This window comes from Sphaeramia orbicularis, chromosome 21 (genome assembly GCF_902148855.1).
Source record: "Sphaeramia orbicularis chromosome 21, fSphaOr1.1, whole genome shotgun sequence".
Classification (NCBI taxonomy): Eukaryota; Metazoa; Chordata; class Actinopteri; order Kurtiformes; family Apogonidae; genus Sphaeramia; species Sphaeramia orbicularis.
The window spans coordinates 23,555,226-23,567,631 of record NC_043977.1 but is presented as its reverse complement, the minus strand read 5'-3'; the positions used below and the strand labels follow the sequence as shown (position 1 = coordinate 23,567,631).

Sequence of the window (12,406 nt, the reverse complement as noted above, 5' to 3'; positions counted from 1 at the left end):
TTTATTTACAGGCGCCATGGTTAGAAATTAGCGAAAAAGGTTCACGGCAAAGTCACAGAGCCAGATAGAGTTAGTGGTGCTGCCACCATGAGGTGAAAGGAGAAACTGCATTTTGAACCTTTTATGATTCATGTAGTCTGTTCAACAGTCCAAACGGGCCATAAATAATATAATATAAAACCCAAGCTGTGGGCCGTATAAAATCTGACCGCGGGCCGTGATTGGCCCCCGGGCCGGACTTTGGACATGCCTGATTTATATTTACTGAGTTATTGCATTGATCCACTTCCTATCTCTTATAATGGGCAAATTTTTCAAAGTGACACCAAATCCAGAATCAGATCCGGATTCAAATAATTTCGCTAACTTTTTTTGACATCATCATAAAGAAGCTGTATACCAAGTTTGAAGGCAATCGTAATTGTAGTTTCGGAGAAGAGCACGATTGAAATTCTTGTAATGGACGACAGACGACGACAGACACCACTGCCAGACGACAATAGTTTATGGCCTGTCGGCCGGTAAGCTAAAAAAGAAGAAGAGAATGAACCAAAATTAGTCACTCAGTTTTTACACATACTGTTATTGGCCTAAGATACAAACATACTGTCAAAAAATATAAAATACTGACAGAGGGCAGGGTCTCTGCAGGTGAATAAACCTCACATACTGTACTTACAGAGGGTCAGAAGTAGTGATTTACAGTGTTTGTTATTGTTGTGAAATTATTGTTTTTAGGAGAATCTAATTGCAGAAATGGAATATAACACTGAGAAACAGAATTAGTGGGTCGCAGTTCAGAGTCTGTTGTGTTTCTGCAGTAACTCAGTGCTTCCATGTCTCCTGTTTCACAGCCCAGAGTTAATGTACCCCGAATAAAAAGCCCAAAATGGGCAAAACAAACACTGCTTCAAACAAGATCCGCCGTAGGGGAGGGTGAGGAGGGTGTTCAGTTGGTTAGATGTCACTAAATATCACACCTTGAACCTCTGAACGAAACAGTTTGTTTTCTTTATCAGGCGTAATAAATAAAATCCACTTAAAAAACAAACAAAAAAAAAAAATCAATGTAAATGGGAGATAGTTCATCAAAATGAACATTCTTAAGGTATTCAAAAACTGGACAGTAGAAAAACTGAACATCATTCATGCAATAAACTTTTCTGTAGTGGTATCTGTCAGTCAAAATAAACCTATTTACCACTAGTTAAAGTCGTCTTTCAGCACAATATCATTAATAAAAGTGTACAAGAGCTGTGCAGGTACTGATAAGATTCAGTCTTTGGGTTTTAAAATTTGGTGTTAAACAAGACATTTTTCACTACACAGACCTGAAGCAGCTATAAAAAAATAAATAAATATAAAAAAATTTAATTGATGTTCTGGTCCCAGCCATAAGCACAGCAGACACATCAATGCAACACAAATGGAAATCAATTTTGTGCACAGGTGAAGCGCTTCATAATTACCACCACGCACACATTCCAGTTATTACAGTACTATGAATTATTTAGTCTAACACTGTTTTCGAAAACTTTTACATTTCCTCATTAATAAGTGGGAAGTTGGTGTTTTTAATAATGAAGATAATAAAGAAATCTTGAAGTCTGAACTTTGTCTCATTATGGAGCTGTTTTACCACCCACATGAGTATTTTAATTCTTCTTGTGAATGTGTGACTAGACCCTCTGAATATACTGAAATGCTTCTCAAATTGCCCATTTGCATTTAAAGTTCACTTAATCGGCTGCTAATTTCTGCAACAACAGCCCTGATTTTCCTTTCATGCACACAATACACAGTCCTCAGTGTAGGTGTTCTTACTTAGCTATTTATTGTGTTCATTTTTACAAAGGCTACATATTTGCCAACTAATGCATATATGTAAGAACAAAAAAAAAAAAAAAAAGACAGGCTTGTTTTATGAGCAGGACCTGAGCCCACATTACATTTCCATATGAAACGAGGTTAATGAAACAATAACTAATTACACAGACCTCCCTGGAAATCCAATAGACAATGTTCAGAGAACAGAGGGAACAAAATCCCTGTGTCTCCCAGGTAATTTATTAAATGGTGGATGACAGCATGTATTTCAGCATGACTACACTGCCTCTTACAGTTCAACACTTAAGTATAACAAAGGCAACTAATCTCAGTCATACATGTGCGTCTAATCTTTAAAGACCAGCCTTTTCATGCACTGCAGCTATCTGCCTCTTCTATGTTGGCGTTATTGTGGCACAGACTTCTCTGTATTGTTTCATTTGTTTCACTAATGGTGCATTTGATGAACAATGTGCTGCCTTTCATTCTGTTTTTTCATTGTGTATGTAACATGTATATATTTCTCCACTCTCACTCTTCTCCCTCTTCCTTCTCTTCTCTCTAGACTCTGGTCAAGTTGAATCCTAAACTTCAGCCAATGCTTGACATGATCAAAGCTAACAGGGCCAAATGGGAGGAACTGAACAAGAAGAGACAACGTGGCCAGAGCGTCTCTGCTCCAGCCAGCCCCTGCAGCGGTGATAGTGCAGAAACAAGCGGCTGCACTGTGGCCAAAACGGGCAGCACACCTTGTTGTAGTGGTGTCGTTGACAGCACACCATCTAAACCTGTTAGTTAGCTTCTGCTACAAACTGCAAGCTGGGCTCATAAGCTTATTTCCTCTTAAATGCAGCCTGCAACAAAGGCAGTGCCGTACATGCAGAGGTTCTTGGTTCTCTGCTCCTCGCTTTTGCTACTAGAGATGAGCTTTAGACTTCAGTGCGGCGCTATCATTGAGGTTTTTCTGCTCTCTTTAGTCTTCCCGTGCTGAAGGTTGACAGACCTGTGTTTGGCAAGCTTGTCGGAGCAGATACAAATCAGCCGATGACACCATGTCAGAAAGAAAACTCAAACCACTGTGTCAACACGTCAAACAGTGAGTTAACACTAACTACTCTGGGCATTGCACAGATTTTCAGCACAACAAGGCATGGAGAATATTGGAGCGGATTCTTTGTCTCTTCTGTGGTTATTTTGCTCTCAATACCTCCTTGTTGCGCACATTTTGTCTGGGATAACAGAGTTATTTTTTGTAAATCTGTACATAGGCTACTGAGTTTGAAAACCATGTTATTTAAGTGCTGTTCAAATGTAAGATTGTAACGTGGCAGTAGTTGAATGAAGGGTGAAGGAGTGCAGGAACAGCAGGACCTGTGACAGTGCTTGCAATGCAAATTGAGTTCTCCTCTCCCTCCCCTCCTGTGCCTTGTTTTAAGATCCTAATGAAAAATGCATGGCCTCCATACCGAGATTCTTAGATAGTATGAAAATCCATGTTGAAACATGATGTATTTTTGCCATAATTTGTAAAACCAATGACTGCAGTTATGTGTTAAACCTACATCAGCTACAAAACTTTAACATTATATTCATATGGAACTCTATTTTGCCCAGTTTTATAAATGCAGGGTCTCTCTTCTCACACACAAACACACAATGTGCCTTGATGACGTTCTGATATCACATTAGTACATAAAGTCTATCAACAGAAATAGTCTTTTCATGAAACAGTTTAACACAGACAGAAAGAAAAGTAATATCAGTCTCGCTCCTCTGTAAACTTCATTTAATCTAATATTTGGCCTTCTCTCAAAGCTCACAAATGCTACACGACAGCTCCTATTACTACCAGAAGAAGACTGACACACTGATACTTGTAGTACTGAAGTGCCCATGTGGTCACAAGTTATTACTTTCATATAATTATTAGTAGTAGTGTTACTTTTGAGGCATATGCCTTATGAATTGTGTTGTAGCTTTGTTAATTGGAGTTTAAAATGTGACTGTGCACATTGTGTGGCATGGATCTGTGTGCTGCTGTATTTTAGTTGAAGAGCTGATTGAAAACAACCGGATCAATTGCATGTTTTATGCAGTATTAAATCCAAACACTTGCTAAGGATGTAGCAAACATGTGAGCCAACAAATACCTCGTACTTTGAATCTCATCGGTAAACACATTACTCCATCGGAAATGCATGATTTAAACTCTATTGCATCATGTTATGTGAATTATGAATATCGCTGTTCTATTTTTCTATTAGGTTTCCAATGTGGCCAACTTCTGTCTTTTTTGCAGAGTAATGTGCTCCTTGTATTTCTTCTTTCCTCCTCCCTGTTTGGACTGGATTTATTTATAGCGGGCTAAAACTGAAAGAAACCTAAGGCATGAAACGGCAATGTGCAATGTTTCTGTTGAGACTTTAAATAAAAATATGCTGCTACATGTGCTGTGGGTATTTCAGAATTGAAACTTTAGTCTGTTTTCGTTGTGCAATGCTGACCTCATGTGGACAAACGGATGTTAAAACACACAGTGCATGTATCAATGAAATACTGCAGGGATTTGCAGATTTCATTAACGTGCTGTAAGTCATAGGGAAGAAAAAAAAAAAAAAAAAAAAAGCATATCACGTTGCACATGGCATGATGATCAGATATGGGTGAGGCATTAACATATGATCAGGACACTGGAAATTATCAGGGAGATGAATCTGTAATCAATTTGAAGTCCTGACATTAAATTATTAATCGGTTCTACATCCTACGCGTTTGTTTAATAGCTGACGTACCCGTTCATTCCCACAATTACAGGTACGACAGTATGAGGTGCATAATAGCTGCAGTGTCTCACAGTCCAAGGCTGAGCTCTGTTGCTGATGATAGGTGGTGGTGACGTCAGCGAGCAGTGTGTGGGCGGCTGTGTGGGTGAAGACGACTCCCAAATGAGCCTGTGTGTAGAAAAAAAAAAAAAAAAAAGACTGTCAGGAAGCAAAAGACAGACTGTTAAACTCCTCTGTGTTGCTGGATTACCTTGAGCCCAGTTGGATGCGAGTACTGAGCGTGTGTGACCAAATAAAACCTGCTCTCAGGCTCTCGTTGACCCCTTCAGCACTGTCTTGACAGAGTAAATAAGGACTAGAGCTGAAGAGCTGAATTAGAAATGAAAGCACAGAGGGAGGAGAGAGGGGAGAAAAAAAAAAAACAACAACAACTAGGTGTTTTAGTTCAATTTATTGCACAAACAGCGTTGACAAAATGTACTCGGATGTTACTATGTTGTTCAGAGAAGTGGAAAATAACAAAAGGGTACATCAGTAACATTCATGTTTGACACGAGGGTAAGAAACCATTCAGATAAAGGCCGGGTCAGGTGGCAACTCCAGAACCAGGCCTTTCATTTAAGGAAGGGGGGACAGTATGGATTAAAAGAACACGATGGTCCACGAGAGAAATGAATCTGAAGCACAGATCGGAAGGAAAATAAGTTCAGTATTAGTGAAAAAAACTGTCTTTAAGTCAAAACATGTTTCAAACTCGCTCTAGTTCACAAGCATCTGATCCAACAACCTTCACACAGCACAGACACCAGAGGGAAAAACCATCTGAGGAGCTGGGAAATTGGGAAACACCAATTAAATGTAGCAAGAATAATTAAATACATCTTGAAAATAACATGTAGTTCTGTTTTATAGAAAGTTTAGCACATGTAACAGTCACAAATATCTACATTTAACAGATCTCAGAGGGGTTTATCTTTGCATATGCAGATTAAAAATGAGTGAAGGTTACAGTGAAACTCATGGGTGAATTCTGTCTAAATGATATGTATGAATGATGATGAAGAAAAAGGCGATGCGTTGAGTCTTTGGTACAACGTGAGCACCGGGATCCAGAGGCCTTTGCGAATGCAGTCACATCGAAGCAGGCATGATCGAAACGCAATGGCTTTTTTTTCCAACTTCACTTTGTCAGTAACAAACCATGCAAGGTAAACGCTTTCAGTACAAAAAACTAAGCACACACATGGAAAATGTTTCTTTGTAATCATACTTTGGGGCAGAGGGGGGGCTTCAGTAAGACCAGTTTATCACACACACATTTAGAGTCCAGAAAAAGTCTCTTATGGCAATAGGTCAGTACAATGAAAGTGGACCCAGACATGAAAAAGGCGACACAAATAACATAATGAACTAATGTGGGGACAAGTGGAGTGTGTGGAACAAGGGAAAGGCAGACAAAGCTTCAGAAAGGCACAGAGCTTTAGAAAGCGCATTCATCAAGAACTTACCACTAAAGAAGTGCCACACACACAATAGGAAAGTAACGACTAATCAATGAATGAGGGATATATAGTAAAATATGTTGGCAAGATGTTTAGGAATTGATTAAACATAAGACAATATGACAAAAATCAAAGTAAAATTGTGTGACATCAGGTTGCATTGTGGCCTTAGCGTGTTATTAGGTAATCATGATAAAGTCTGACGGAGCAAAAAAAAAAAAAAAAATCATCATCTGAACAAGCTGAGGCCATGACACGGCGGCAAAGATGAGCATCAACGCAGATGATGAGGATTGTTACAGCATATTAAGTGCATTATGTAAAATAAAGGTTTGGGTGAATTGATAAATGGCACCGAATGACACTTTGATGAAAAAGACAAGATCTCTGTCCATTTTAAATTCACATTTAGTATCTATTAATCCAAATGCACGAGATGTGATTAGAAAAGAGGTGAGTTAAAGATGGACAAGAGCAGGAAATTAGAGGAGGTTCCTGTTGCCGAAGATGTTCCCGGGGTCCACGTAGTCCTTGACAGACTTGAGCATCCCCATGCCCACCCTGGAGACGGTCTCTCGCATCCACTCCTTCCGAAGTTTCCCCACTGAATGACAGAGGACAGAAAAAAATAAATAAATATAAAAAATAAACTCAAGGAAGAAGAAGAAGAAGACCGAGGGGAAAAAATAGAGGAATCGGCACGGCTGATTGCTCAGCAGGCTGCTGGGAGCCAATCAATCTTGTGAGAGTGAGTGAATAAACAGAGGGTGATAAATGCTTTTATTCAGAGAGGAGAAATGTTTTGCATGGCATGATTTATGGAGCTCAGCAGACTATCAAACTCATTAGGCTCTGTGTGTTCCCAGAGGAGGGGCCGGCTGGAGCGGGCCGTCCCCTGCTCCCTCACTCTTTTCTCTCACTGAGCGAGTCACCACTCCCCTCCGATACCCCCCCACCCCCAGAGTTACCGGGGCGTTTGCGTTTCCGTTGGTTCGGCGTGCACATGAGCGAGCCCCTCCAGTTGACCTGCGAGGGTCTGGACACGGCTCGAGCCACGTCAAAGCCAACTGTGATCCTCCGTCAGCAGGACTTTGGCTCTCAGACGCTCCTCGTCCCCAAACCCCCTCCCCTCCCCCCAACCTGAGGAGCTGAGCGGCTGTGGCGCTGAGCCTGGTGTGGGTGCCCACTGCTTCACCAGCTGTCCGGTCTGACATACTCCACGGCGTCTGTACCCGACAGGTTCTCAGCACAAGTCTGGAGCCGGCGAGAGGTCTGCTGACTACAGAAGCTCCACAGAGGACTGAGACTATTCCCTCAGGACCTGAACTCATGTGGAGAATAGTCAACTTCAGAAGTAAAAGGAAACTAAACCAAAGCAGTAAAATGTAGATACTGACAGGGTTTTTCACCACCACTAGAAGACTGAGCAGCAGCACCTCAGCTGAGAACCCAGAAACCCCACTGAGGCTTCTCTACCACTCCACAGAGGGAAGATCCATATGCTCAAATGTGTTTGTTTTCTTTTTGGAAATAAGACTTGAAAAAGTAGAGTTCTATCTGTTATTTGTAAAATGGAAAGGTGTGTTTATTTCACCAATGAGATGTGTTATGTTTTTTGGAGTCATTTTCAAAACATTGTAAAATTATGCAAGCGAAATTTCAGATATAATCATTTAACTCAATAGTGCATAGATCAGGAGTGTCAAACATGCCGGCCCGGGGGCCAAATCCGGCCTGCCAAAGGGTCCAGTCCGGCCCCTGGATGAATTTGTGAAATGAAAAAATTACACTGAAGATATAACAATCATTTTAGTTCAGGTTCCATATTCAAGACCAATTCAATCTCATAATAAACTATAATACTCACATCTCAAATTTTTCTCTTTGTAAATACAACCTGAAATGTCTTAAGAGAAGTGCAATTTTAATAATATTCCACCTTTTACTAAATATTTTGTGTATCTGTAAATCCACTGTGATCTGGAAGTTACAATGTACATGTGGAAATGATAAACTAAAGCATAATAATGTTAATGTTACACTGAAGATACTGAAAATCAATGGAATTAAAATAGTTTTAACTCAGGTTCCACATGCAGACCAATTCAATCTAAAGTGGGTCAGACCAGTAAAATACTATCATAATAATAATATCAGAATATCTGAATTTTTCTGTTTGTTGTAGTGTAAAAAAAGCAAAATTGCATGAAAATATTTACATTTACAAACTATATTTTAGAAAAAAAAAAGTGAATAATCTGAACTATGAACAATCTGAAATGTCTTAAAAGAAGTAAGTGTAATTTTACCTTTTTTTTTTTTGGTGTATTTGTAAATCCACAGAGATCTGTAAGTTATAATGTACATGTGGAACTGATAAACTAAAGCATAATATTGTTAAAATTACATTTTTTTTTTTTCAGTTGTTCATGTTATTCACTTTGTTTGAAAGGGTAGTTGTAGATGTAAACAATTTCATCATGTAATTTACTTTTTTCTCTGTAAAACATAGAGGACAGTTTGGAGTTGACATTATTTATATTATTATGTTATTATTTCACTGGTTCGGCCCACTGCAGATCAAATTTAGCTGAATGTGGCCCCTGAACTAAAATGAGTTGACACCCCTGACATAGATACTTCTATAACAATTCTGTGGATCAATAAACCAAAAGATAAATTTAAATGATTTTCAAAAAGCCAAACATCCTCTGGGTGTAAGAATTCAGCTGTTTACTTAAGAAAAGCCATAATATTCCTCTACAAGTAAAAGATCAACACTTCCCTCAAGTAAAAGTATACATTTATTAGTCATTATGGAGTAAAATAGTGATTGTTCTATTAATGTATATGTTGTTTGTTGATAAATCTTACTGAGACATTCATGTGTTACTTTTTTCTACTGCAGGTTTTTAAAGCTGAGCTCATTTGAGCTACTTACTAATAAACTGTTGTGCCTTTATCTTAAGGAGGAGGATTATTTTTTTTTCAATGCATGAAGGAAAATTTAATCCTTCAGTTTATGACAAGTATTCACAATTATCACATTTATAGATATGTGGTTTTCACTGTGTGGGAGGAGGATGAAAAACTGTAATCTGAAAAGACACTAAAGCAAAGACTGACGTACATTTGCTTCTAAGATGTAAAAGTATAAAGGACCGGTAAGCGGAAATACTTAAGTAAAGTCAAAGTTTCTCAGTACTGTTGTTATGTACTGAGGTATAGTTCATAATGTGCCAGAGTATAAGTATGAAGTTACATTTAACCCCTGGATATTATAAAAGTCAATGTTTATGACAAAATCTTTGGAAAATTTTAATTATTACGCTGGAGTCTGAAAGAAAGGGGCCTTTCTTACACTTTCACAATAGTTCTGTTGAATATTACTAGCTCTAATCTTACCAAACTACATGAAATATGTATGGCGGATGTTACAATTAATAACACGTTGAAAACTGAGTCTAACATGATTGTGAAACTCACACCAGATCTGGGCGTGTTACCTTCAAAGAAAAAAACACAACACAGATCAGTTTGGGAACGCTGTAACCTAAAACGGTGTGGCTTGATGGGTAAACACCTCATAATCACCTGAGATTAGATAGAAAAGTGCATGATGGGAGTGTTCACACACGCCTACCCTTCCCGCTCCCCCGTGGACATGCACACGCCTCTGTCTGCATCACTACCAGGGGAGACCCCCCTCGTGTTATTAGGCCACGGCGAGGGGTGCGGCCGACCTGCCGCATTACAGCGCCACGTTATCAGAGTCCAGCCAGGAAACCCAGATGGGGATCAGGCGTGAGGCTAGTGAGGCCCGTCTCCTGACAAAACAGGGCAGACAGCGGGGTCACCAGGGACTCCGATACCGCACACACCTCCAGATGGTGACAGAGGGACCAATCAGCTGCTACCCAATAACTAAAGAAGTACCCTGCGCTCCTCCTGCTCCTGCTCCTCCTCCCCGTTGTCACTCCTTCCCCCCGTTCCACCTCCATCCCGCCCTCCTCTCAGGAAAAAGAGAGAAACAGAAGGTGCTGGGACTGCATCATTGCCTCCATCACAGTGATAATTACACATCTATCTTGTCATATTCTTTCTTTTTTGCTTGCGATTGCAATCAATCTCGGCAGGCTTGGTGTGTGCACTGAGACATGCAAAGAGGTGCAGGTAGTTATTCAGAAATGACAAGATATTTCTCTTGTGCAGAAAAGCCAGGGGAAGAGTTGGGACAAATGGCAGGGGGGGGGGGCTTCTCTAAATCAGGTCGTTTTTCTATCTCCTGACTGCAGCAACCTGTGTGTTGGCAGAGTTGGAGCTCCGCAAGCCACAAGGTCAGGTGAAGAATTGTGGGCACCCCCGAGTGGCCCCCGCATACAGAGACTACAGAGGCCTGGCTGAGCGTCACCCCTCTAACACGCTGCTCTCGCTCTCTCTGGGCTTCGGTGACAAATGGAGGCCGGGACGTGAAAGACGGGCGGCGGTGGAGGCCCTGCGTTGCCGTGATATGGCAGGGCCAGAGTATCGGCCGAGAAGCCGCGGTGCAGGGCTGATAGATAAATGACTCTCCCTGTGATGGATGTTTAACAACTCCACACCGCTGCCACACTAGTGACCTAGTTAACGAGGACACCTCTCATGTGTGCTGGTTTTTCATGACCAGCAACAAGTAATTAAACAGAATCCCTTTAAAAATGTGATAAATCTGATTAAAACCATGGAGTGCAGCAAAGACATGGTGGTGTAAGCACATGAGTGTGTGAACTATAATGTGGCTCACTTTTTTTTTCTTTTGCAAAAACTGACATCATTGTAAAGCACCTGATTTAGCTTTATTCATGTTTGCTCCTCTGAATATGAATATGAATAGTAAGAACTGGTGAAAAAACTTGCTTTTTGTTTGTAGTAGTAATTTTATTCTATTTTCAGAAATTTAATTTGTGTTTCTGAAAATATGGTCAGAAAAGGTACCTTCATAAAGCACTTATTTAGGTTTTATTAATTATTACACATTATGGTTGAATTCTAAATTGTGATCACTGTTGGATGTCTATGGTCTGTACAGCAGTATGACAGACCATTGCTCAGAATAAGTTCTATAGTCACTAAAGACAGTAAAAGATAACCGATTATTTTATTTTGGCAGTAGCAATAAAATAATTTTCTAATCAAATGAATAATATTATATCAATTGTACGCACTATCAAGGATGATACAGAATACAGAAAGGCAGGCAAAAGTAGCATACTGTTAATGCTGTAGCGACCCTGCTCCAGAATTTCATATATCTTGTTTTGAGGGGTTCTCATGTCTTATTCAGACGACCCAAACTTCCCCTGGTTCCCCTGTAGTTCACACCCCGAACCAGAGTATTATGTTCTGCACTCAACACGCCCAGATTCCCTTACCTACGCCCACGCAGCACAACACTGACCTGCTGTAAATACAGGGCCACAAATGTATATTTCCTCCGGTGCCCTCCCACCTCACCATCCTTGACTACATCTGTTTTGTTTGATACACAAAACCCAGTGAAACTAGCTCCATTTGTCAAGCGCTGATTGTGGCAGACAAACCGGTCTGTCTGCGCCGAGATAGCAAGCCCCCTGTTATTAATCACATTACAGAGTGGGCCTCGCACGCGGGAGCTGCATCAATATCCCCTCCTCTCCCCCGTCACCTCCCCGTGCAGCTTCGGGGTGGCCAGGCCACCGTTTGGAGGTCAGTATACAGCCGGCGATAACGGTGGCATCATTTACCCTGGCCCACCGCCTCCTTTTATTAGCAATCTTTTAATTTGAACCCGTCCCCGCCTTCAGGAAAAATTGTGATTAATATCGCAGCTGATTCACTGCATACTGTTTTTGACAGGTGTGATGAATAGCCTGAAGTGATGTATGAAAACAGCGAGGCGGATGGCAATATAGATAAGGCAGCCATTTCGGTTAGCCCTGATGGGGCCCAGAGAGTTGTTCTGCCGCCCTCCTCTGCTCACGTTTCATTTGGTCACTGCTGAAATGAACAAATAGCAAAGTCAGAGCCATTCATCTGAGCTGCGGGCGGATGTTTTGGACATGTGAAGCAATGAAAGATCTCCATCCAAATGCACATTTACAGCACGATTGGCCTCCTGCTCACAGGCATGAAAGATGTTTGCTGAAAAAGCCCACCATGCTGGTTTCCCAATCAGCACAACCTCCCTTCATAAATTACAATTTAGGTGCAAAATAAATGCTCATGCTCTGAGATAGCATGAATTTTAGGTGCTACATGTGAATTGTGTGTACATCA

At 40.7% G+C, this 12,406-nt stretch overlaps 2 protein-coding genes and 1 long non-coding RNA gene across 3 annotated transcripts in view; 1 reads left to right on the top strand and 2 right to left on the bottom strand.

Moving 5' to 3' along the window:
* pde11a (phosphodiesterase 11a) overlaps window positions 1-4,271 on the top strand; it is a 43,869-nt gene extending 39,598 nt beyond the window's left edge. Inside the window, 1 exon segment of the mRNA XM_030124693.1 lies at window positions 2,393-4,271. Within this exon segment, the coding sequence (XP_029980553.1) occupies window positions 2,393-2,626 (234 nt within the window). The 3' untranslated portion in view covers window positions 2,627-4,271.
* Window positions 3,595-4,952, bottom strand: LOC115412284 (uncharacterized). The gene is made up of 2 exons (XR_003934319.1): window positions 4,861-4,952; window positions 3,595-4,778 (listed from the first exon to the last, which is right to left on the bottom strand). It is a non-coding gene; the product is annotated as an uncharacterized LOC115412284 (long non-coding RNA).
* Window positions 4,953-5,045: 93 nt separating this feature from the next.
* agps (alkylglycerone phosphate synthase) overlaps window positions 5,046-12,406 on the bottom strand; it is a 32,435-nt gene continuing 25,074 nt past the window's right edge. The window contains 1 exon segment of the mRNA XM_030124694.1: window positions 5,046-6,716. Within this exon segment, the coding sequence (XP_029980554.1) occupies window positions 6,595-6,716 (122 nt within the window). The 3' untranslated portion in view covers window positions 5,046-6,594.